The 23,035-nt window shown below is 32.1% G+C and overlaps 1 protein-coding gene across 1 annotated transcript; it reads left to right on the forward strand.

Annotated features, from left to right (window-relative positions):
* LOC115879763 (trypsin-3-like) lies at positions 1-10,765 on the forward strand. The gene is made up of 5 exons (XM_030896750.1): positions 1-169; positions 228-417; positions 4,400-4,613; positions 6,727-6,868; positions 10,414-10,765. The coding sequence occupies exons 1-5, from the start codon at positions 103-105 to the stop codon at positions 10,623-10,625; spliced, it is 825 nt and encodes a 274-aa protein (XP_030752610.1). The 5' UTR covers positions 1-102; the 3' UTR covers positions 10,626-10,765.
* Positions 10,766-23,035: the final 12,270 nt, after the last annotated feature.

Below are 23,035 nucleotides of genomic sequence, written 5' to 3' on the forward strand. Positions count from 1 at the left end.
TAAAAAATATAAAATATGATCTGGCTATAGAGACTGGTCTTACTTTATTTTGTTACTGATTCCCTTCAAAACCCATCATACAACCCACGATACAACCCAAAAATGATCTTAAAAGAGATAAGCCTTCTTTGTCTGATTGTCGTTGGAATTGAATGTACAGTGCTTAACGGTAGGTTAACTAATTTAAATTAATAAAAACATGATATAGGTATATTTTTTCTTTCTAGTTGATTATTTTAAATCGTACCAATCGAATTTTATACCCCTCGGTAATGATACCAGAATTGTAGGAGGTCAACCTGTAGAAATATCGTCGTACAGGTATCATGCCTCTTTCCAATATTGGCATAGACATATCTGTGGAGCAGTTTTAATCTCAAGTAGATGGGTTTTGACAGCAGCTCATTGTACCAGAGCGTAAGTGTCATATTTTGATTTTTGTCTACAGTTCATAACAATTAAACTTTTATTCGCCTGATTAAGCTTGACCGGCACAGCGTTGCTTACTTTTACATATATTTTCTTTAAATCAAAATATTTTATTAGGAGACAAAAATAAATTAATTATAAATATATAAACAGTTATTATTTACATCATCAAAAATCACCTCTTTAACAGCACTTAAGGGACATAAAAGGCCATTACTACCGCTTTCCCGTTCAAAATATTCTAATAAAGTGGCGATGAGTTTTTTAACGGCTATTAAGCTATCTTGTACAGGGTGGACCAATTTGGTTGTTTCTATAGGGTATCTAGGAAACCGTGAGAAATATTCAAATTTTGATACTGCAGTCTCGGGTTCTTATTTTGAAAAAATTACAATGGCGTAAACGGATCGTGGCTATCTTGATCGGTTTCGAAGCTACAGGGGATTCTCAAATTTTGTACTTTTTGAAGATGTTCGATAGTTTGTTTATTTCAGCAACCGCGGAAAAATGAATTATACATTCTAATGGCACTTTTCTGTGTAGAATGCAGTGGCGTAGTCAGAAGTTTTTCAAAAAAAATATTTTTTGAGATATTAACTATAATTATGTTTTTTTAAATAGAACCCCCTGTATATTTTTAAATTTTCTTATTCAGCTTGGCATAGGCTTTTCGAAAATATATAACACTCTATATTTATTTTCACTATTAACCTCAACATTTCAAATTTTTCTTAAAATATCCACTTAGTAGATAATAGGCCGCGACGAGTAACAAAATAAACGGTTGTCATGGTGATCGGGACATACCTTTGATGGATGCGGGACATTTCATTTCAACAGATTGATGTGTGTGTGTATTTTAAATAATAAAAAATGAGTAAATTTGAAAATTTTCAGAAATAGGTATAATATGTTAGAATCTCTGGCTCCGAGGACATTAACATATTGATTTTCTTCATCTTCTTTCTGATAATTTTTCGGACGCGGTTTTTGAAAAGATCCAAAATTGATTAAACTATCTTCTAACCTTTCAAAAATGGCTGGGTTTGGTTGCTCGCGCTCTGGATACCGCTCAAAATATAAATCAGCGGCCATTTGCTTATATTTGTTAGACTCAATATAACATTCTAACATATTATATTTCTCAAAATTTTCAAATTTACTCATTTTTTTATTATTTAAAATACACACATATCAATCTGCTGAAATGAAATGTTCCGCAACCATCAAAGGTATGTCCCGATCACCATGACAACCGTTTACTTTGTTACTCGGTGCGGCCTACTATAAAAATTGAAATGTTGAGGTTAATAGTGAAAATAAGTATAGAGTGTTATATATTTTCGAGAAGCCCATGCCAAGCCGAATAAGAAAATTTAAAAACATACAGGGGTTCTCTTTAAAAAAACATAATTATAGTTAATATCTCAAAAAATATTTTTTTCGAAAAAAGTCTGACTACGCCACTGCATTCTACACAGAAAAGTGCCTTTAGAATGTATAATTCATTTTTCCGTGGTTGCTGAAATAAACAAACTATCGAACATCTTCAAAATGTACAAAATTTGAGAATCCCCCTGTAGCTTCGAAACAGATCAAGGTAGCCACAATCCGTTTGCGGCATTGTGATTTTTTCAAAAAAAGAACCCGAGACTGCAATATCAAAATTTGAATATTTCTCACGATTTCCTAAATACCCCATAGAAACAACCAAAATGGTCCACCCTGTACACTTTGAAGTAAAAAAGGTTCTAAAAAGAAAAATGTTCGACTGCAAGGTCTGCTAACAAACATTTTTAAGATTAAAATATCACAACACAATTTATTTAAACCAAAAAACTCGTAATTTAAAACTAAAGTGTCAAAACGAATGACCATGTCAGGAAATAAATAAATAAGTGCGGCAACTTGACATTTTTTACAGCAGAGCTACCACCTGAATCCCCAGCGGGAAATTTAAATTCCAGTTATTCAGCCCGGCACCGAATATGTCCATGGTTGGCAACAATGAATTTAAATAAATCGCGTCCTCGATTATGTAACTAAATGTTTAATTGATATGAAATATACAAAGTTATTTCTACGTTAGTTTTTAGTAAATTCTGTGATTATTAGTTTGTGCATTAATGGCACCCTCTTACTTATTATTGGTCCTCTTACGTGTTATTACATTATTACCACTTGTGGTGTTGTAAGTTTTACATCTTCTTCATAATGGACTAGTTTTTACCAATATCTAATAAGTAAAATAAACTATAGAACAACTAAATGAATTAATCATTAAAATATTAAATTAAACATAAAACGTAAAAATCTTTAAAAAGTGATTTAATAAATATATTGTTTATCCCAATTTTACATTAAGATTTGTCCCATAAATCTATCACAATCTGGCAGCGCTGTCGCCATCGCTTGTTACTCAAAGTTGATTACATGCATCGGAAATTGTTTTTCGATTACCGTAGCTTTCTCTAGGTCGTATTTTAAATTTTAATAATATAATGCTAGATTGAGATGTGGTGCTGGAGGAGAATGCTCCGTATCCCATAGACAGCTCGAAGAACAATTCCAAATGAACTCGGCATCACAGATCGATTATCCACCATCTGCCGTAGACGCATCCTGCAATACTTCGGTCATATCACTCGCAGAAGTAAAGACACCTTGAAAACTCATAGCACAAAGCAAAGTAGATGGCCGAAGACCCAGAGGACGATCACCATCAAGATGGCTTGACCAAATAGCAAATATTACAGGTCATCCATTTCAATCAAATCTCCGAGAGGCGGAAGATCGCTAACGATGGAAGATCAAAATCACCAGCTGCACATAGCTATAATGTCACGATTCTTCAGACATGAAGAGACGACGAAGAAGAAGAATGGCAGATTTTTGCAAATAACTTTTAAATGCCGATTTCAAATAAAACGAAAGTCTAGACGAAAATACAAATTTAACGCCTCTTCAAAAAAGTGTCATACAACTTTTGCATATAATTATCTGGGGAGATAATATTTGAGATTAATATTTGTATACTTTTTGGAGATTAATATTTGTCTACATTTTAAAATTTACATGGGATTTCCTATGTCCCGTGTACCGATGCACCACACGGTGTAAGTTTTACCCAAGTAAATAATCTTGCTAATTACTCTCATTTATAATCCAGCTTTCAAACATACAGATGGACTCAAAAATAATAAATTTAAAATTATCTATATAAAAATATCGATAATTAATGGTTTATCGATTTATAATAAGTTAAGCCTACTAGATAAATAAAAATATTGATCTTGGCTTAAATATGTGTCTTTTAAAATTAATTTTATATTTCCTACGCATAGTTCGTGATTGATCTCTCCAAAAATGCATTTAAAAGATATATTAATGTTACTTATACACTTTTTCTAGTAGCTTTATTTACGTTATAGATATTTTACCTTCTGATTTTCAGTCTCTGTTTCATTACTTTAATTGAATTCAAATTTGATCTAATATATTCGTACTCTTTAGGTTTTAACTTGTTTTCTTCTAAATATGACCGTTGATTGAAAAATAATATTAACGTACTGTACCCAAAATCTGTAAATCTACGCATTAATCCGTAATTCTGGCAACACTGTCTCCGGCGACTACCCACTCTATCGACTGAAAGCAGAACTACGGTACAGTATTTTTTATCCGCTGCGCTGTAAACGACTATCAACGCGCAGCGGCGCGGCGCAGAGCTAAATTATTAATCTCGGACAGGTTGACTAGCGGCAATGATATCGCCAGCTACACCCGGACAGATTTTGTGCCACGAAATCGCCCATAAGGTTGCGCTTCGTCTTATTTCTTCAATCAACGACACTACCTTATCCAAATATTGGTCGTTAGAGGAGATATCCATTTACTTAATAAGTAATTAATAATTATAATTAAATAATGAGAGATTTTATTACATACGTGTTTTAACCATTATTTATAGGTTTACAATACCTCCACCACGATATGCCTTTACAGTTCGATTGGGAACAACATTTCAGCAGAACGAAGGTTTTGTTTTTTCAATTGCCGAAATTATCGACCATCCCCAGTATGTTCAATCTACTATAGACTACGACATATCTCTAATGCGACTGGGTAGGGAGGCGACATTTAGTAGCACTATTGGACCCATCCCTTTACCTACAAGAGACCAGGTAATAACAGAAACTGTTTCTGAATTTTGCTTAAATTAGATACTTGCAAGGAACAGGGCTCCATACAAGGCCAATGTTATAAAGCAGCCGTTCAACAAAATAAAACACTAAATCACCACAATACACCAAAACACTTTTACTTTTACACTGGACGCGCGTTTCGCTAACCATGTTAGCATCATCAGCAGATGATTATAAACTAAAGTACAATCTACAAGTTGAGCGTTTATATACTCGCTCAGTGGGCACCGAGTGGGCGTGGCAAATTCTAGCCAACCGAGTCAGAGCCTACTGAGCGTAACAGTTAGATTTCCGCCACTAGAGTAGTAGGAACAAAGAACTTGAAGGAATTGGACCGTTGACTCTGTTCATACTATCTTTACATTTATTAATTATGATGCTTTCATATGCATCTAATTGCCTGTAATTTGAGACTTGTTTAATTAATTTTAAATTATTAAGATCTATACAATGTTCATTATCAACAATATGTTCGGCAACGCAAGATTTATCCGGTCTACCATATCTTATCTGAGCTAAATGTTCTTTAAATCTAGTTAATATTGATCTCCTAGTTTGCCCAACATATTTCTGATTACAATCTTTACAAGAAATTTCATAAATACCCGACCTTTCCAGTGGAGGTGTTTTATCTTTTGGATTACCTAATAATTGTTGTAATTTATTATTAGCACTATACACAAGTTTATAATTGACATTCTTAAAAATTCCTTTTAGACCACGGGATAACTCTCTATCAAACGGTATCGAAAAATATTTAGACGTATCTTTCTCTACTTGAAAAGTCGAATTTTCAGAAATCATTAACCTATACCTACGTTTTCTAATTAATTTATCAACTAGTGAAGGAGAATATCCATAACACTCAGCTATATTCCTAATGTAATCTCTTTCTATTTCATATCTTTCGTTGGAAAGTGGGAAACTAAGTAATCTATGAACTAAGAAATTTAAACTAGCCATTTTATGTTCAACACTATGATGTGATTCATTAGGAATATATCTGCGTGTGGTCATATTTTTCCTATAGATATCAAATTCCAGGCAATTATTAGTATTTCTAATAACTAATACATCTAGAAATGGTAATCTGTCGTTGTTCTAAATTTCATGCGTAAATTTAATGGAAGGAAAACGATTATTTAACTTAGAAATAAAATTATCTATGGTGTCTGAATGTGTGTCAAAAACAGCAAAAATATCATCCACATACCTAAACCATACTCTTGGAAAATACTCAAACTGATTCTTAGCCTCCACTTCAAACCTGCTCATGAATAAATTAGCCAAAAATGGAGACAATGGATTACCCATTGCTGTACCTTCCCGTTGTTCAAAAAAGTTGTTATTAAATTGAAAACAATTTTGTTTCATACATAACGATGTAAGCTCAATATATTCAATCACAGTGTTTGTTGTGTAGCGAAACGCGCGTCCAGTGTAAAAGTAAAAGTGTTTTGGTGTATTGTGGTGATTTAGTGTTTTATTTTGCTGTGTATCACTAAAGGTTCCAACCCTCAACTGTAATAGTCGTACAACTTAAAACTAGAGTTGGAATAATCAAAATATCCGCTTTTACTAAAACCACACAAAAAGCTTTTTTAATAATATAATAACAATTTAAACAAAAATTAAATGCTTAACATATTATAATCTTCTTTAAAATACTCAACAAATTAAATAAAAAATTAAATGCTTAACATATTATAATCTTCTTTAAAATACTCAACGAACATTCCTTGAACACAGTCGTATAACTAAGATTATATTAATGGAAATTATTTAAAAATTAGTAATAAATATTATATCGATAACAAAAAAGTTGCCAATGCGTTTTAGAACTAAATTACAAAAAACCAAAATTACCTATAATGGCCTTCTTATGGCTTTGTTCTTTGTAAGGCCAAAATATTTTTAGTTAAAAAGTTGAATAACCCTTATAAATAATAATACTTTGTTCGATATAATATTTTGTTTGTTTGATATAATATTTTGTTCTATTTGTTATCCTTTTATGAATAAAAATACAAACACACTTTTAGAATACGTAGAGTTTGGTTTTAAAAATTCTATGATATGATATATGATTTAGGCTTTGGTACCTGGTTCAGTTTGCACTATAACAGGTTGGGGTGCTTTAGAATGGCGTGGCATAACTCCAGCTGGATTACAAATGGTGCAAGTACCTTTAATAAGCAATGAAAACTGTAATGAGTATTATCCATCTACCATACGTAAGTAATTAGCATACAATCATGGCCGTAGTTATTCTATAAAATGTGGGGCTCAAAAATTGTCAAGATCAGTACCAAAATCTTCCTTTATATACCTTATACTTTACTCAATTACAGGACTCCTCATGTAAAAATGACATTAATTTTGTATATCAACATAGATCCGATTCTGCTTCATTTCGTAGCTACAGAGGACGTTAAAGTCTACATTTTTTTGCGATTTATTATAATTTTCCTACACGTGCTCGAATGAAATTTTGAGAATAAAAGTAACTGCTGTAAAAAAATATATCGCCGATGTTAAGAGTCTATTACGCTGTACTTTCGGGTCGGGTAAAGCGGGTGTGTGGCTGAAGGAAATATATATTATATTTCAGAAATCTCCCTAAGGCTTAGCCCGATCCTGTCGTGTTAAGCCCCTAAGCCACACCTAAAATTCAAAACACACGTGCTTTGATAAAAGCTTGATTAAGGTTTGCAGAGCTTCAGCATTTGCCATAAAATAGCGATCAATTTGTTACAAAACCATATAAATTTTATATCACTGTAATCACAAAACTTCAATCTATTTCCGTATTGTAACGGAATTTTAAATGATGTCTTTATTTTCGAGAAAATTTAATCCAAACATAAGGAATATTTCGTTGATGTTTGACCATCAAAATCTAAAGAATAAAGGAGTTGTCTAAAAATGTGCTACAATACGGATATAGTATAAACCTTTTTCTTTAATTTCCTTCTTCATTTGTGTAAAAATACCTAGCCAGTTTTACATAAAAAGTTAAATACCGAACGCTTATTTTGCTGCTTTTTCGGACTATGGACTCTTAAGTTAAGTCCTACCTACACTTTTGTGAGAGTCAAATGTTAGAGCACTTAGCAAAACATAGATACCCAAAATCTCATTCAAATCGGAATAACGGTACTTAAAATATCTGAAAAAATGTGTTTATTTTTTTCTAAGTTTGATGCCCTCTAACGAACAAACGAGGCACTTTCGTATAGAGGTAAATTGTGTCCAATGAACTTATTTTGATTCCAAAAATACGTATTCGTATTCCAAAAATACCAAATCGGGGCATGATGACGAACGGGGCAAGATGACGAAGTACTGATTTAAAGAAAACTGTACATCCTAAAAATCCCATTTATTTTTTTATAAATTCCTTTAGGTGTATAATACGTCGGGTTATACATAGATGGAGCTATCACTTTTGCATCGGGTTTAAAAAATAATAACCGCTTTTCACACCTGTTAGTAAAGTAGTTATGTAAATATCCAGCTCCAGAAAATAAGCAATTTTACAAATTTGAAGAAAAATAGAAGCCCCTTTCATAGTTAATCTTGATTATTGTGAATATTTTAAATATTAGAAGGTAAGATACAACATTATTTCACTTAATTAATAATTTAATTTTTGCTGTTTCCAAAAAATGTTTCCTGGGGCAAGTTGACGGAGGCAAGATGACGAATTCGTCAACTTGCCCCACTCTGTATAAAATTAGTTAAATTTTTTGATGTTTTTAGATGGTGAGAACTTATAAACACCGTATAGATAGACGCTCTTGGTCAGAAGACGTGCTAATTGCCGCGTTGCACTCTATTTTGCACGACCATAAGTCAGTTAATGCTGCCAGTATTGAGCATGGAATCCCGGAAGCAACATTAAGACGTTATATAAAAAAGCAAAATAACAACGAACCAATTCCTCTTAGTGGTGGGAGATTTAGAAGAACGTTTTCTGATGCTCAGGAAGCTCAGTTTGTGACCTACCTAACTGACCTTAGTATTAGAGCATTTGGAATTCCATCAGTACAATTTAGAAAACTAGCCTACGAATTCGCTGAACTTAACAACATAAACCACTGGCTTAAGTCGTTAATGAGTAGACATAGGATGAGTCTTAGGACCCCGGAGTGGACTTCACTGGGACGATTATTCGGATTTAATAAAGTTGAAGTAACTAGATTTTTTGAGTTACTTAGAGAAACTAGATTAAAATACAATTTTACTGCTGACCGCATTTATAATGCAGATGAATCGGGATTATCAACGGTTCCCAATAAAAAGCCAAAAATCACCCACTGGCTCTAGGAGAGTATCAAAAATTGCTAGCGGTGAGCGTGGAAAAACACCACCGTTGTATGTGCCATGAACGCCCAAGGGAGCTACGTTCCACCCTTTTTTATTTAGTTAGGATGCGACCAGATCTTTTAAATGGATATCCTCCAAACTCTGGTGGTATAGCTAAACCCAGTGGATGGATGAATACAGAAGCCTTTGTCCTATACCTTAAATATTTCGTGAAATTTGTTCGCCCAAACAAAGAGGCACCCGTATTGTTGATCGTTGACAATCAGGATTGAATAAAATGGATTCTGCAAAGAATAAAAACTATGAAACACCAGATGCTGAACCCCCATTGCTTTCCAAAAAAAATCAGCCAGCAAGGTCAATGAATTTGTCCCTTCCTGGACCTTCAGGCCTGCAGCAAAAAAATTCTGCAAAAAACAATAAAGCACAAGCTCTTGGTACTATAATTTCATCCAGCTCCAGTCAAACAATCTCTAATATTGATAGTCGAGTTACACTACTTGAAATGAGACCCTTTCCCAAATAAACACGTCCCATAAAATCTACCAAAAGAATTAAACAAAGGGCTTCTGTCCACCTCAACACCCAACAAAGAAGAAAAGGAAAGGAAAAACAATGAAAAACCTTCAAAGAAATTAAAAGAAGGAAGGTTGATTCTATGAAACTCAAGAGAAATGTATTTCAAGAAAATCGTGAAAAACAGGTAGGAAAGAAGAAGAAAACTAATGACATTTTTGGTCCTGCCAGAAATCCTATAATGAGCCTCCTAGAGAAGACTGGATTCAATGTAACACGTGCGAGAGTTGGTGGCACGAGTCGTGCACAGCCTACAAAAAAGATGGGACATATACCTGCGACATTTGTTTATAATCGTCATCTTGCCCCTATAGGCTCGTCATTTTACCCCGGTACTTGACGGCAAGTTGACGAAAATGCACTTTTTTGTTTTTCTCTTTATATTTTTTCAAGAGTACACTTTTGTTTTGTTTTTTATGTTTTATTATGTACCTGAATAAATGTACTAACAGATGAAATGGGATATTTTTTTTAAACCCGTTAGTTCGTGTTTTGGAGCCTTTTGTATTTTACTTCGCCAACTTGCCCCGATCTCCCCTAGTAGTTTTTTGTCCATGAAATATTGAGATACCCTGTAGTATATATTTTTTTAAATGAAGACAAGATTCTATTTTCTTTCATGTCATACACAAGAATATAGATTTCGTATACACACAAGTTATGTAAAGTACTTCATATTTTTATTGTGTGCTTTTTTGTTAATTTATTTTTCACAATTATTATTCCAGAAAAATGAATTACAGCATCGTAAAACTAAACTCAAAAAATAAATTGAGGGTTGTTAATTTTTTGGCATACTATTTTTTGAAGATTATCTGTTAAAACAAGAATAACCAGCTACCCTGTAAACAAAATGTTTTGAATTTTGCTCCAGGACAACGCATAACAGACAGGATGATGTGTGCCGGATCTCCGTATGGAGGAAGAGACGCTTGCCAAAGAGATTCTGGTGGTCCATTGGCAGTTGACGGAGTTCTGATTGGCATTGTCAGCTGGGGATTTCAATGCGCTGCGTATCAAGCGCCTGGCGTTTATGCCAACGTGGTATTTTTCAGAGACTGGATAAACGAACACACTGGACTTTAAGAAATGAGTCCTTCCAACCAACAAATGTACATATATGTTTAATTGTTATGTTTAACTATATATTATTTTGATGATATTGTAATACCTATTTATTGTAATGTATCACTCTCAATTTTACACTTAAAATAAGTTACTTATATGTAAAAAATATAGAAATAAAACAATAACATTAAAAAATTATTTTATTTAAAAAATGAAAGACTTAATTGATTATGATCATCTTTATTTACACATTTTGTATAAACACTTGGTAAATTGGGATTTCCACAAACATAACTTCAAAATACTTCTCCATGGACAGCAGTGGATCTTCCTGTAGCAGCACGTAGTCGTCATTATTTTGTTCCTTCTTCGATTTTTTAAAAATATCCAGCCTGATGATCGTTTTGGTCGCACCTGTATCCAACAACATGGCCCAGAACTCTCCATAAACGAATCCATCCACAAAAATGCTGTTGAGTAGTTTTTCTTGGGACATGTTGGAACCCTGTGCAAGACCGAACATTTGTGAGATATCCGCAAAGCCAAGACCAAGCATGGAAGAATCTTGCGGTCTTGCCTTTTTTACGTTTATGTGATATCATATTTGTTCAAAATGTTAAAGAAAACAATCCTGATTCAATAAATAATATAATAAATTATTTAAAAGAAAATTATAAAAATATAATAAATTATCTCACACTATCCCACACTTGTCATTGCATCAGCCGACTATTTTTATTTAAAATAAAAATAGTTTGGGTACCTAGGTCGACTCAGCCTTAAATGAGTACTGAGGTAATAATAGGCGGTTGAAGCGTAGTGCTAGCCACATGACCTTCCTTGTATACCAAACAGCTCTAGTATGGCAAGCTGTACCTTGCTACTCCCAAGGCGTTAAACGCTATACCTACACGGGAGCTATTATTATTATTATCTCTCTGTAAAAAAAATACAAAAGCAGTAACTTTTAGTGCTTATTTTTGTTATAAAATGAAAAACTAATTTGATTATGATTATCCTTTATTTACAATATTGTTTATAAAGTTTAAAAACTGCACTACTTTGGTATATACACCTGGTGATTTGGGCTGTCCACATACATAGCCCCATGAGACGATACCAATTTGTGTACCATTTGATATAAGGGGTCCACCTGAATCGCCCTATATAAAAGAAAAAAAAATAATGCAAAAATCAAGTTTAGAAAGTGAGTTATACCGGGTGCGTCTGAAAAGTGGCTCACCCCTATAACTTTTTTATTTATTCAGATAAAAAACGAGATTTGTTATGATTGATTACTTATTACTTCCTATTTCAATCGGAAATGACTACAACTTTTGATTTTCAAATGTTCGCCTGGGTATTTTTTTTACATTATTTGATAGAAAATGACACTCGGAATAGAATGACATATCATATGTCAACTTTTGACATTTTTGCTTACAAAAATCGTATTTTAAATTTCAATCTGGAATGCCATGGCTGTCCTAAAAACACTAATTTTTTATCAGAGAGTCTTGGAAAAATAAATTTGATAGTCTAATGTACTTAGTGTCTTGTCCTGGCCGGTTAAGAGATGCCCAAATCGTATTTTTAATCATATCTCAATTTTTTCAAATATAACAAAGGTGGCTCATTAGCATATTTGGAAAAAGGATTTGTTTTAAATAATTTGGTACCACACACTTGATATATCGAATCAAATTGTGATTATGAACAGCATGTTACAATTTTAAATGAACCATATGAGAAACTGTCAAAAGTTGAGATATGATATGTCATGCTATTTAGAGTGTTATTTTCTCTAGAATAAAGAAAAAAATACCGAAGGTGCCATTTAAAAATCAAAAGTTGTAGTCATTTCCGGTATAACAGGAAGTGACCTAAAACAATTGAATATGTCAATCAATCCTATTTTGTTACATACTAACACACCAAATTTTGTTTTTGTATCTGAAAAAATAAAAAAGTCATAGGGGGTGAGCCAATTTTGAGACGCACCCAGTATACCTAGTTAAATCTAACGTTGATTATGTGATGCTGAGTTAGGTGGTTGAGTTGAGCTTTGCCAAAATGTACAAAATTCTAAAATTTCTATAATGTTTATTATTAATTTTATTATTTTCTTAGAAAATTTTTGGATTTTAATTTTAGCAAAAAAAACCTATACTTTTTCATAGGATGTCGCCATTAATAACCTAGGTAACCACTTCTAAAAGATTACAGATAATTTTTTTTGCCTTACTCGGCATTTTAAAGCAAGGATATTTATAGGATAGAAAATGTTCTTATAAAGGTTTTATAAATCATTAAACCGTTAACTAAATGGCAATATCATATAAGCTATCAAATATATAAAAATAATATTACTATTTATTTACTTACAACACAACTATCCCGGTCTTTGTCACCCGCACATAACATTCTTGTAGTAATACTACTACTGCCATAGAAATTATTTTGACAAGTTTTGGTCGCAATAACAGATACGGTAACTACCTGAAATATCAGTTATTGAAATGAAAATATTAAACCTACACTAGAAATATAGAAACTATAAAAACAGAAATATTTAGCCTGAAAATGGCTACAATATGTATCTATGAAAAATAAAATTCAATATAGATATCACATAATATGTATAATAAATTAAAAGTCTCCCAAATCTTGCCCATATATTTGATATGAAAAGTGTCCGCCATCTTGGATTTTGTCTTTTTGCGATTTGTGAGCCCTCTTTGCATCTTTCTGCAAAAGAGGTTATGAACAAATTTGAAATAATTTTTGAAATTGAAAAAAAGGAGAATTGAATTATCTAGTAACAAAAAAGACACGTAAACTTAACTTTATACTAAACTTTAGATATGTTTTAGTAAGAACATACCTACTACTTACTTGTAACTGGATGGGTAACTGGCCATTATTAGTTGTTAATCCCCAGCCGGAAACAACAGCAGCCTGACCATTGATTATTTTATTTAATTTTGTTGGTAGTTTTATAGGTGCAATTTTTGGACCATATGTCTTAAAAAATATTCCGTATTTAAAAAAAATCAAATAAGTAAAAAATACGCAACACGAAAGTTTTTGCATCAAAGCGACCGTTATATTCAGGGACTATAAAGATAACACATACAGTGCTTTCTCATTTCAACATTTTTAAAAACCTGTATACGCTCCATCCCTTCACCAGTATAAGAACATACATCCTATCACACATCCCCTTCAAAATATAACCTATTTTTTTCTTTTGAAGCATCGAATTTTTAAAATCCAGTAGGTCCAAACGATGCTCCAGTAAATTCTCATTTAGCCATCCTTAGGCTTTTCTATTATAAATTCAAATTCAAATTTCTTTATTAGACCCCATTAAGTTTTAGAAAATAATATTAGTATTAATAAATGTGTGTCTAAAGGGATCGCACCGCGATTAAAAAACCGATACAATGGCACAAAGTGCCAGAGTGGTGCGACACCAAATATACTATACTAGCGTGTACCAGCGACTTCGTTCGCGTCGAATTAATCATTTGTAATGGTGATGATAAAGCAAAGCAAGAATTTCCATTAACATAAAAACTGGATAAAATTTTCTCACATTTATGTCAGCATGAGAAAAAACAATATGGCGTTATTATTATATAACTTGGTAATATTTGAGGGGTAGTTTCATCTCGTTGGAATTTGACTTTCGAAAAATCCGTTTGCCAAAAATAAGCTTTTTACGTGAAGCAGTTTAAGCAGAATCGTGGTTAAGAAATTACCCAACTTTTTGGAACACCCTGTATGATTTTTTAAAAAATTTCAAAATATGTAAAAAAACCAAATAAATTATGCTTGTTCAAGCGTTTTCCCGAAATACTAACGGTTTTTTAAATAACAAATATTGTAATATTTGAGGGGCGTTTTCACCCTCTTGGAATTTGAGATTCGAGAAACCCCTCCTTATCGAACCTCTACACCCCACAGTCAATCCGTTTGCCAAAAATCAGCTTTAAACGTCAAGTAGTTTAAGTAGAATCGTGATTACTCAATGGTCATATTCTATGAAACACCATGTATAAATTTATAAAAAATCTTAAAATATGTAAAACAACAAAATAAAATATATGTGTTTAAAAGTTTCTCCGAAAAACTCACCGGTTTTTAAATAAAAAATATTTTAATATTTGCGGGATAGTTTCACCCTCTTAGAATTCGAGTTTCGAAAAATCCCTTCTTATTGAACCACTACACCCTAAAGTCAATCTGTTTTCCAAAAATCAGCTTTTTAGGAGGGATCGTGATTAATCAATGACCAGATTTTTCGAAACACCCTCTATATATTTTTAAAAAATCTTAAAATATGTAAAAAAACAAAATAAAATATACTTGTTTAAGCGTTTTTTCGGAAACTTGACCGTTTTTTAAAAAAATATATTTAATATTTGAGGGGTGGTTTCACCCTCTTGGAACTGGAATTTCGAAAAATCCCTTCTTATCGAACCTCTACACCCTAGAATCAACCTGTATGCCAAAATTGAGTTTCTTACGCTGAGTGGTTTGAGCAGGATCGTGATTAATAAGTCACTTACACAGTCAGTCACTTAAGGATTTTATATATTAGTATAGAGTATAGATTTACGATATATCTACTATACCTGTATGCGAGTCACGAACTGGCGTATATCTGTCGGTGTGTGGGGGCAGGCGATTTAAAGAAACAACTGCAGGGTTTGCCTTGAGAATAGGTCTGTCAACAAAATTTAGTTTTCTACTGCAAATTATAAATTTGTGCATATTGAAAGACCGTACAAAATTGGAAAACAAATACTCATATACTTTTCGAGTTATTCGTAATTCAATTTGAATCCTTTCGTCGAGGCGGGAAAATGCTGCCAGGAGAGCTACCGTGGGTGTGACGTCACATGCTCGCTAATCGCGCGCAGCGCTTTACCAGAGACATAACAGACGGATCCGTTGGGCCGTTTTCTTGTATCCCTGTCTAGATTTAATTAGATTAGTTACATAGTTGTAGTCAAGTTTTATCTGTACTACAAGTTACGCCACTGTATTCAGAATTATTTGTACCGATTCTGTTTTACGCTTAGTCATAAACGACCCTTCAATTATTATTAGTCGATGGAAAGTCCTTATTGTAAAATTATATAGCCTCTGTTCAGACACGTTTGTATTTTACGCAAACTACAAGGTATAGTTTTAACACTTAATCACACTTTTTAATTCAATTCAGTTCCAAGATGTCGCTTTTTACTCTACTTTTCAACACGCACTTTACTTTTTACCTCTCTAAGTTCCAGACAGTTCAGAGTCGGCAATTTTTATATCAAATTTTACTTTTAAAACTAATTGTTTAAGTTTTCCTTATATATTCAAATCTTCCCATTCAATTTCGAATATCTTTTTACAATGTACAGTCTATCATCGACTGCTTGGAAATTGAAATTCAAAAACCTAGCGAATAGAAAAACCTAGTATAAAAAGTGTAACACTATAAAGTGTTTGATATCATGTACCCCCCTCCTGATGGTTTCATAAACTTTATATCTTGTGGGTATGGAGGACGCGCAAGCGATGTTGCAATTTTTGAAGATTGTGGATATTTAAAAGTTCTTCCAGAAAATTGCGTTATTATGGCAGACCGAGGTTTTAAACAAATTGAAACATCCCTAAGGAAAAAAATGTACATTAATCAGACCTCCAAGTGTTGTAAGTAATGTAAAAATGACCAAGGATGACGTTCTGTTTACAAAACGAATTGCAAGTGTGCGAATACATATTGAACGTATAATAAATCGCTTGCGACATTTTAAAATGTTAGGATCCCACTCTACTATTTCTTCAGCAATGGTTCAAAAACTAGATAACATAGTTAGTATTTTCTGTGCCATAATAAACTTACAAAAACCCATTATAATACAATAGTACATTAAGATTATACTATGTCTGTTTCTAAATAAAACAATGGTTTCCTAAACGATATTTTTATTAAGATCTTAAATGTTTATTCAGTAAAACTGCATACAGTAATTTAAAAATGTTGGTTTTCCAAAAGTGTATGGCAGATTCAATAAGACCTTTTGTAAAATCCTCGTCATATTTAACGTTGATAATAGTAATTTCCTTGCCTTTGTAGCTTCAAAATTGGGGTGTGCTACGCAAAATATTCCTTTTTCAACACCTCTTGCTAACATTTGCAGATTTATTTGTGCTAAGTATTTCTTCCCTATTTCGTTATTGTTATTAACATATTGTAAAAAGGCTTTAACACCACTGGATTCAACTTGGTTATAATCAGTATTCATCGCGAGAAAGTCAAATACCATATTGACATCTACTTTCGGTAAATTATGTGAATCTCCTTTCTGGAAACCCTCCTCCATATTTAGCAACAAATACAACTTCTTTTGCGGTATTCAACAACAAAAATAATAATGTAACTGCTGTAAATGTCGACTGTACTTCAATACCTTGTATTGAAGTACATTGGTGTCCCAGTCAAACTGAATCACGGTCTTGCCGTTGCAAGTGGAGCAACGTGCGGCAGGCATGTGACGTCAGGCCAATTAGAGCGCGTTTATTTAATTTGAACGGAGCGCATAACTTCAAGAGTCTCTCTTGTCAAAGGAGTTTATTTTTTTTTTTAAAAAAGTTTATTTTTTTTTAAAAAAGTTATTTAATTGGTATTATAATACTAAAACATTAATTTTTTACCGCTTTTAGTGCAATTTTTTTTTAATGAACAGACCTATTGTATGTGTAATGTGTATGGCTATCTTTTTGGAGTCGCCAACATCGGGATGAGCAGATACATTATTTTTAAGATTTTAAAATAGTCATTACAAAATTAAATTAAACATCATCAAGTAATTAACATTTCATTATATAATACTATGAAATGTGTATACTAAATTATTGTAGTATAATGAAAAAAAGACTCACCAAATTTCTTGACAATTTTAAAATAGCTATGTCATAATCATAAGTATCAGGATTGAAATTAGAGTGTAAACTTAGTCGAGCTACATTATAAATTTGTCCTCCTTTTGTTCTGTAAGATGATCCAACTCTAATTGTGACTGACTTTTCTGAGACACTGGAATATGATATCAAAGATTAATATAGTTAGGCCTTATCCCCTACAAGTATGCGAATTTCTGCATTAAGACAGAAGACCGAATCAGACCGAAGGAATCAACCATCCGATGGGATGACCGATTTCGGGAATTTATTCCCATCATCGTTACTAAGTCGTTAAGTAATAATTTACAATATTCGCTACTTTGATTATTATGATTAGTTTGTACTGATCTGTTTGGCAAGTTTTATTTACGTATAATGAAACCGGCACGCCTAATTACAACAATTTTGGGAATAAATTTCAAAAAATGGCTTATTCGAAGTTCAATTACATCATATATTTATACCCTTACATTACTTTCATCACTTGATCAAGGAACTCTGTACTAATTTTCATACTTCTAGGACAGATTTATTCAGAACATGCAACCCTGATTTCATCTCGTTAGAGGGCAAATTTCCAAAAATCGCCCCGTTGTATTGTGCTCATTTACGTTACCGCAACAAACGTTTGCGCAAAATTTCATACTTCGAAAATCGATTTTAACAAATTTTTGTAACGATTTTTCACTTCTCATTTCACCCTCTTAGGAGCTGAATTTAAAAAAAAATCGCTTCTGAGTACTCACTTTCGTCACTTAAGGAATCTCTGTAAAAATTTTATACTCCTAGGACTAATTTTTGAAAAAAATTATACTAAATTTTAGGCCCATCTTCACAGTATATATTCAATACTATAAGTAGTTATCATATACTGTAAGTAATCAAAGTAATCAAAGCAGGGTTAGAAAAAATCATGATTTAAAAAAAAATCAGATTTTTTTATTTAAATCAGATTTTTTTGATTTTAATTCAAAACAAAATTTAAATCGGATTTCCAAATGACTAGGACTTGTTTCCAATTAAAATAATTTCCTAAATGGCTAAATCTTTATAACTCTGCCCGATACCGATAACATTAACATTCTACGGTGCGTTTCATTTTTCCACATCGGTCACCAATATATTCCGCAAAAAAAGTCGCTCGCTTCAGATCAAAAGGATTTTTTTTCAAACATCTCAAAAATATTAACTTTTGTCATTTGAAGGTCTAGGAATAAAAATAAAGCACTGTTACGCCTAAGCACAAAGTACAAAAATAGGTATATTATTAAACTGATATTAAGTGTCAAATTCAACGAGTGTACAAATTATTGCTCGATTACTGTTCGTATTATTTGCAATGTTTGAAATTGATTAAAAAATTATTTGTAATGTTTTAAAAGAAACAGTATGTTCTATTCGGAGCAAAAATGTACTTTTTGTGCCTCCCTGTAACGTCGGAATAGCTTTACGATGGTCCTTCAAAGGTACAGCATCGTCAAAGAAACTATAATTTTTACTCCTAATAAAACAATACACTATTGTACGAAAATAGTCTTAAGTTGAGATTGAAATTAGTTTGTATTATCTAATGTCAAAGTGTGAAGTACTTAACTGCAGATCATAATGTCGGTAGAAATTTGGAAACATAAAACCGTTTCAAAAAAAAATAAATAAAACGACACATTTTCTGACAACGATTATAGATTCTCGGGAATGAAGATATAGTCTCTATATCAGAAGAACCTAGTTCTGTACTAAACTTTGCGAATGATATGTATTCGAACAGCGAATTTTTTCACTTATTACATAAATTTTAAAATAAATCCTTACATTTAGCGGTCTATGGGATTCACACGAAATTACTTCAAAAAGCGGCCCAACATTTAAATTGATGAATAAATATTTTTATTATAGTTTTATAACATTTATAATTATTTTTCGATTTATTATCTGTTATAGGTATCTGTTATAGAAATATTTTTCCTAGTTTTCTAGGACACGTTTTTATAACTTTTACAGTTATTTTTTTGATTTATTATAAAGTAAAACTAAGTTTTTTTTATTTAAATCACATGGTTAAAATTAAAAAATCACTTGATTTTAATTATTTGATTTAAATCATGCCAACACTGAATCAAAGTAATCAAAGTAATCAAAGTAATCAAAGTAATCAAAGTAATTGAAGTAATTAAAGTAATCAAAGTAATCAAAGTAATCAAAGTAATCAAAGTAATCAAAGTAATCAAAGTAATCAAAGTAATCAAAGTAATCAACGTAATCAACGTAATCAAAGTAATCAAAGTAATCAAAGTAATCAAAGTAATCAAAGTAATCAAAGTAATCAAAGTAATAAAAGTAATCAAAGTAATCAAAGTAATCAAAGTAATCAAAGTAATCAAAGTAATCAAAGTAATCAAAGTAATCAAAGTAATCAAAGTAATCAAAGTAATCAAAGTAATCAAAGTAATCAAAGTAATCAAAGTAATCAAAGTAATCAAAGTAATCAAAGTAATCAAAGTAATCAAAGTAATCAAAGTAATCAAAGTAATCAAAGTAATCAAAGTAATCAAAGTAATCAAAGTAATCAAAGTAATCAAAGTAATCAAGGTAATCAAGGTAATCAAAGTAATGATATGGTTATAATTTTGTAACTCGTTACCACCCCCTATCGTGAAATATCGTGATCGATAAATATCTAATAATACCTATATTTACAACTAAAATCAGTTCAAAGACAAAACTTACATATCAGTGAAACAGTGGGCAGCTGATAATATAAAAGCATTATTAAGAATAGATCCACCACAAGCATGTTGTCCTTTTATCAGTACTTGTACCTGATAGGGATAATTTGCTATATCAGCATCCCGTCCACCAATAATCCGTGGTGATAAAGCCTCTGTTCGATTGAAGAACAAATGTTGTTTTGGATATCCTAAAATCAACGTACAAACACATTTTTTTTAAACATAGCATAAAATTGTTAAAATACGTTTTAATCTTTTGTTAAATGAAGTTGTTTAAAAAGAATCATATGAAAATATTTTTATACTTGTTGTACTTACCATACACATAAATAGAATGCACAAAAATTAAGAAAATCGCTCTTATAGCTAGTATTGGTAGCATTTTATAGTAATAACAAACTGTAAAATGGATTTAGTTTTGTATTACCTATTTACTGCATGACGACAATCTGTTTTTAATCTCTGTATTTGTTTATAGCTTTAATTGTTTAATTTAATTATGAATTTATATAGGGAATCACAAGCACAGAATCTTATCTTTAATTATGTTACAAAATAATATATGAATACAACTAAAGTGTAATAAATAAATTATAAAATGTTTAATAATAATAATGTATATAGATTGGAATGTTATGATCCTTTTACTTACTATTTACTTCTAATTAATATTGGGTAATCTACAGGGTGGTCCGAACTGTATTCCGGAAACTTCGCAGCATATTCTGCAGATAAAAATAAGTAAAAAAGTTCGTATAAATGTATGTCCTAAAATGCTTAGTTTCGGAGATACAGGGTGCAGAACTTTCATTTTTATTTCGATTTTTTTCAAATAATTTCTGAAGTAACGCCAATATTTGGATGAAAATTGGTGTCTGGGAGTTTTTTGACATGAGAAATTTGATTTTGATGTCAATATGACTCCTACTAGTAGAGGGCGCCACCGACATATTTTTTAACTGGTTTGAAGAGTAATAACTTTTCGTCCGTACCTGTATAAAACTACTGAATAAAAAAACATACATTTACGACATTTATTACGTGAAGAAGGTCTCTTGGTAAAAATCGCTACGAGTAATGGTTTTTGAGATATTTGGAATCGCAACTATCAATACCTGTCATCATTGACATAAATTAAACATGTTGACTAAATAGTTATTAGACTGAAATCATAAATTTGAAAAGTTTTTCTGGCAAAAGTTCAACAGAAACGGTTTTATCATCATTTTTTGCAGAAAAATTTATGATTAATTTAAAAAAATAAAAATTTCCCAAATTTATTATTTCATGCAGCAGGAAATAGAGAACTCTTCCACGAAATAGTCATGGAGATTGCCAACGCCTGAAGACAGGCACGGCACCGCAAGAAGAAGAACCAACAATTGGTACTTATAGCGATTTACAGTATTTTTTTTTTAAATAATACAAATATTCTCGTAGATTATTGGTTTGAAATAAATATGACAATGTCCTCCAATGAAAATGCGAGTTGCTTAACTCTAATAATTCTAATTCTGAGCTAACGAAATGAGCTAGATGCTCATCTTAGCTAGACCGTTATTCGGAAGCTACAAACCTAATATAACGATTATACATAAAGATATGTATGAAAATTTACTTCCTAGCACACAGCCACAGGATATTGGTATACAGTTACAGTATCAAGTTTATTATAATGATTTTCTAAGGGCTCTAACTGACTGACGACCAGGTCGCAACGACCTGGCCGTCGCGTCGCGCGTCGGCTGGCCGGATGTATTGCGTTTATAGCTGCGGCCAGATGAACGACCAGTTTCAACAGAGTTGTCAGATCTAACATTTTTTCACGTTTTACCAATTAGAAAATATTGTTTCAGAAAGAATTAACTTCAGAAATATCCGAGTTAACTAAAAGGCGAAGTTGCTATTCATGAGCTTATTAAATGTTCTAATATTAAATAATTCATTTAAAATATTCTTGGATTTTTCGTTAATAAATACTGGTGTGGTAAATGGAGTAAGAAAAATCTCCAACCCCGACTACACGATAAGGTCGTTATTTCCATGTATTTCAAATCCGCGATGCCTGCTATTCCATCAGTCGTTTCATAACAGAATATTCTACATCCTACGTCTATGTAATTTAATATGTGTAGACACGTAACTCGTGAGATTTTCAGCATATATCAATAAAGGACAAAAACAGTATTGTTCCTAAAGGTGCGTCCAGACTTGGGCATTTTAGCCCGAACGAACCAAGCGCGCACGAACAAGCAGAACAAATAGGCCGAACAAAAAGCATTGATACGCGCGACCGACAAAAAGGGAGATATCCTGTTTCTTTTTTCTACTGATATGGACTTCTACTGATGGCTCTTATCGACTTTAGTAGTAAACATATTAGGGCCATCGTAAAAAAAGGTCGTCAGACACTGGCTCTAAATATAAGCAGGTACAAAGTTTAGCTTCCAGTTATTTCAATGTTTACAATATAAGTTTGGTTTGGTTTGGTTTGGCCTCTTTTTTATTGTTACTGAGAATCTACAACAGTAAATACTTGAATGTTTGTGTCACGGCCTTGAATTTTTACCCCCATCGTGTGTAAAGAAGTTTCACTTCAAAAAATATTTTTTAGATTTTGTTTCAATGGCGAAAATACCAAGCCTTGATTCCAAAATCATTTAGAGGTGTAACCTCAACTGTAATGTTTAGAGGTTGCCTTATCTTTAAAACTATACTCCGTAATAAAACAATAAG

The sequence above is a fragment of the Sitophilus oryzae genome, unplaced genomic scaffold (genome assembly GCF_002938485.1).
Source record: "Sitophilus oryzae breed Bouriz unplaced genomic scaffold, Soryzae_2.0 scaffold_1586_pilon_pilon, whole genome shotgun sequence".
Lineage (NCBI taxonomy): Eukaryota > Metazoa > Arthropoda > Insecta > Coleoptera > Curculionidae > Sitophilus > Sitophilus oryzae.

What these genes read in the sequence shown, in the direction of transcription:
- LOC115879763 (XM_030896750.1), top strand. Translation starts at nt 103, where the DNA reads ATGATCTTAAAAGAGATAAGCCTTCTTTGTCTGATTGTCGTTGGAATT. An exon ending in TGAATGTACAGTGCTTAACG is followed by an intron (nt 170 to 227) that starts GTAGGTTAACTA and finishes TTTTCTTTCTAG; the next exon opens with TTGATTATTTTAAATCGTAC. An exon ending in GTATTATCCATCTACCATAC is followed by an intron (nt 6,869 to 10,413) that starts GTAAGTAATTAG and finishes ATTTTGCTCCAG; the next exon opens with GACAACGCATAACAGACAGG.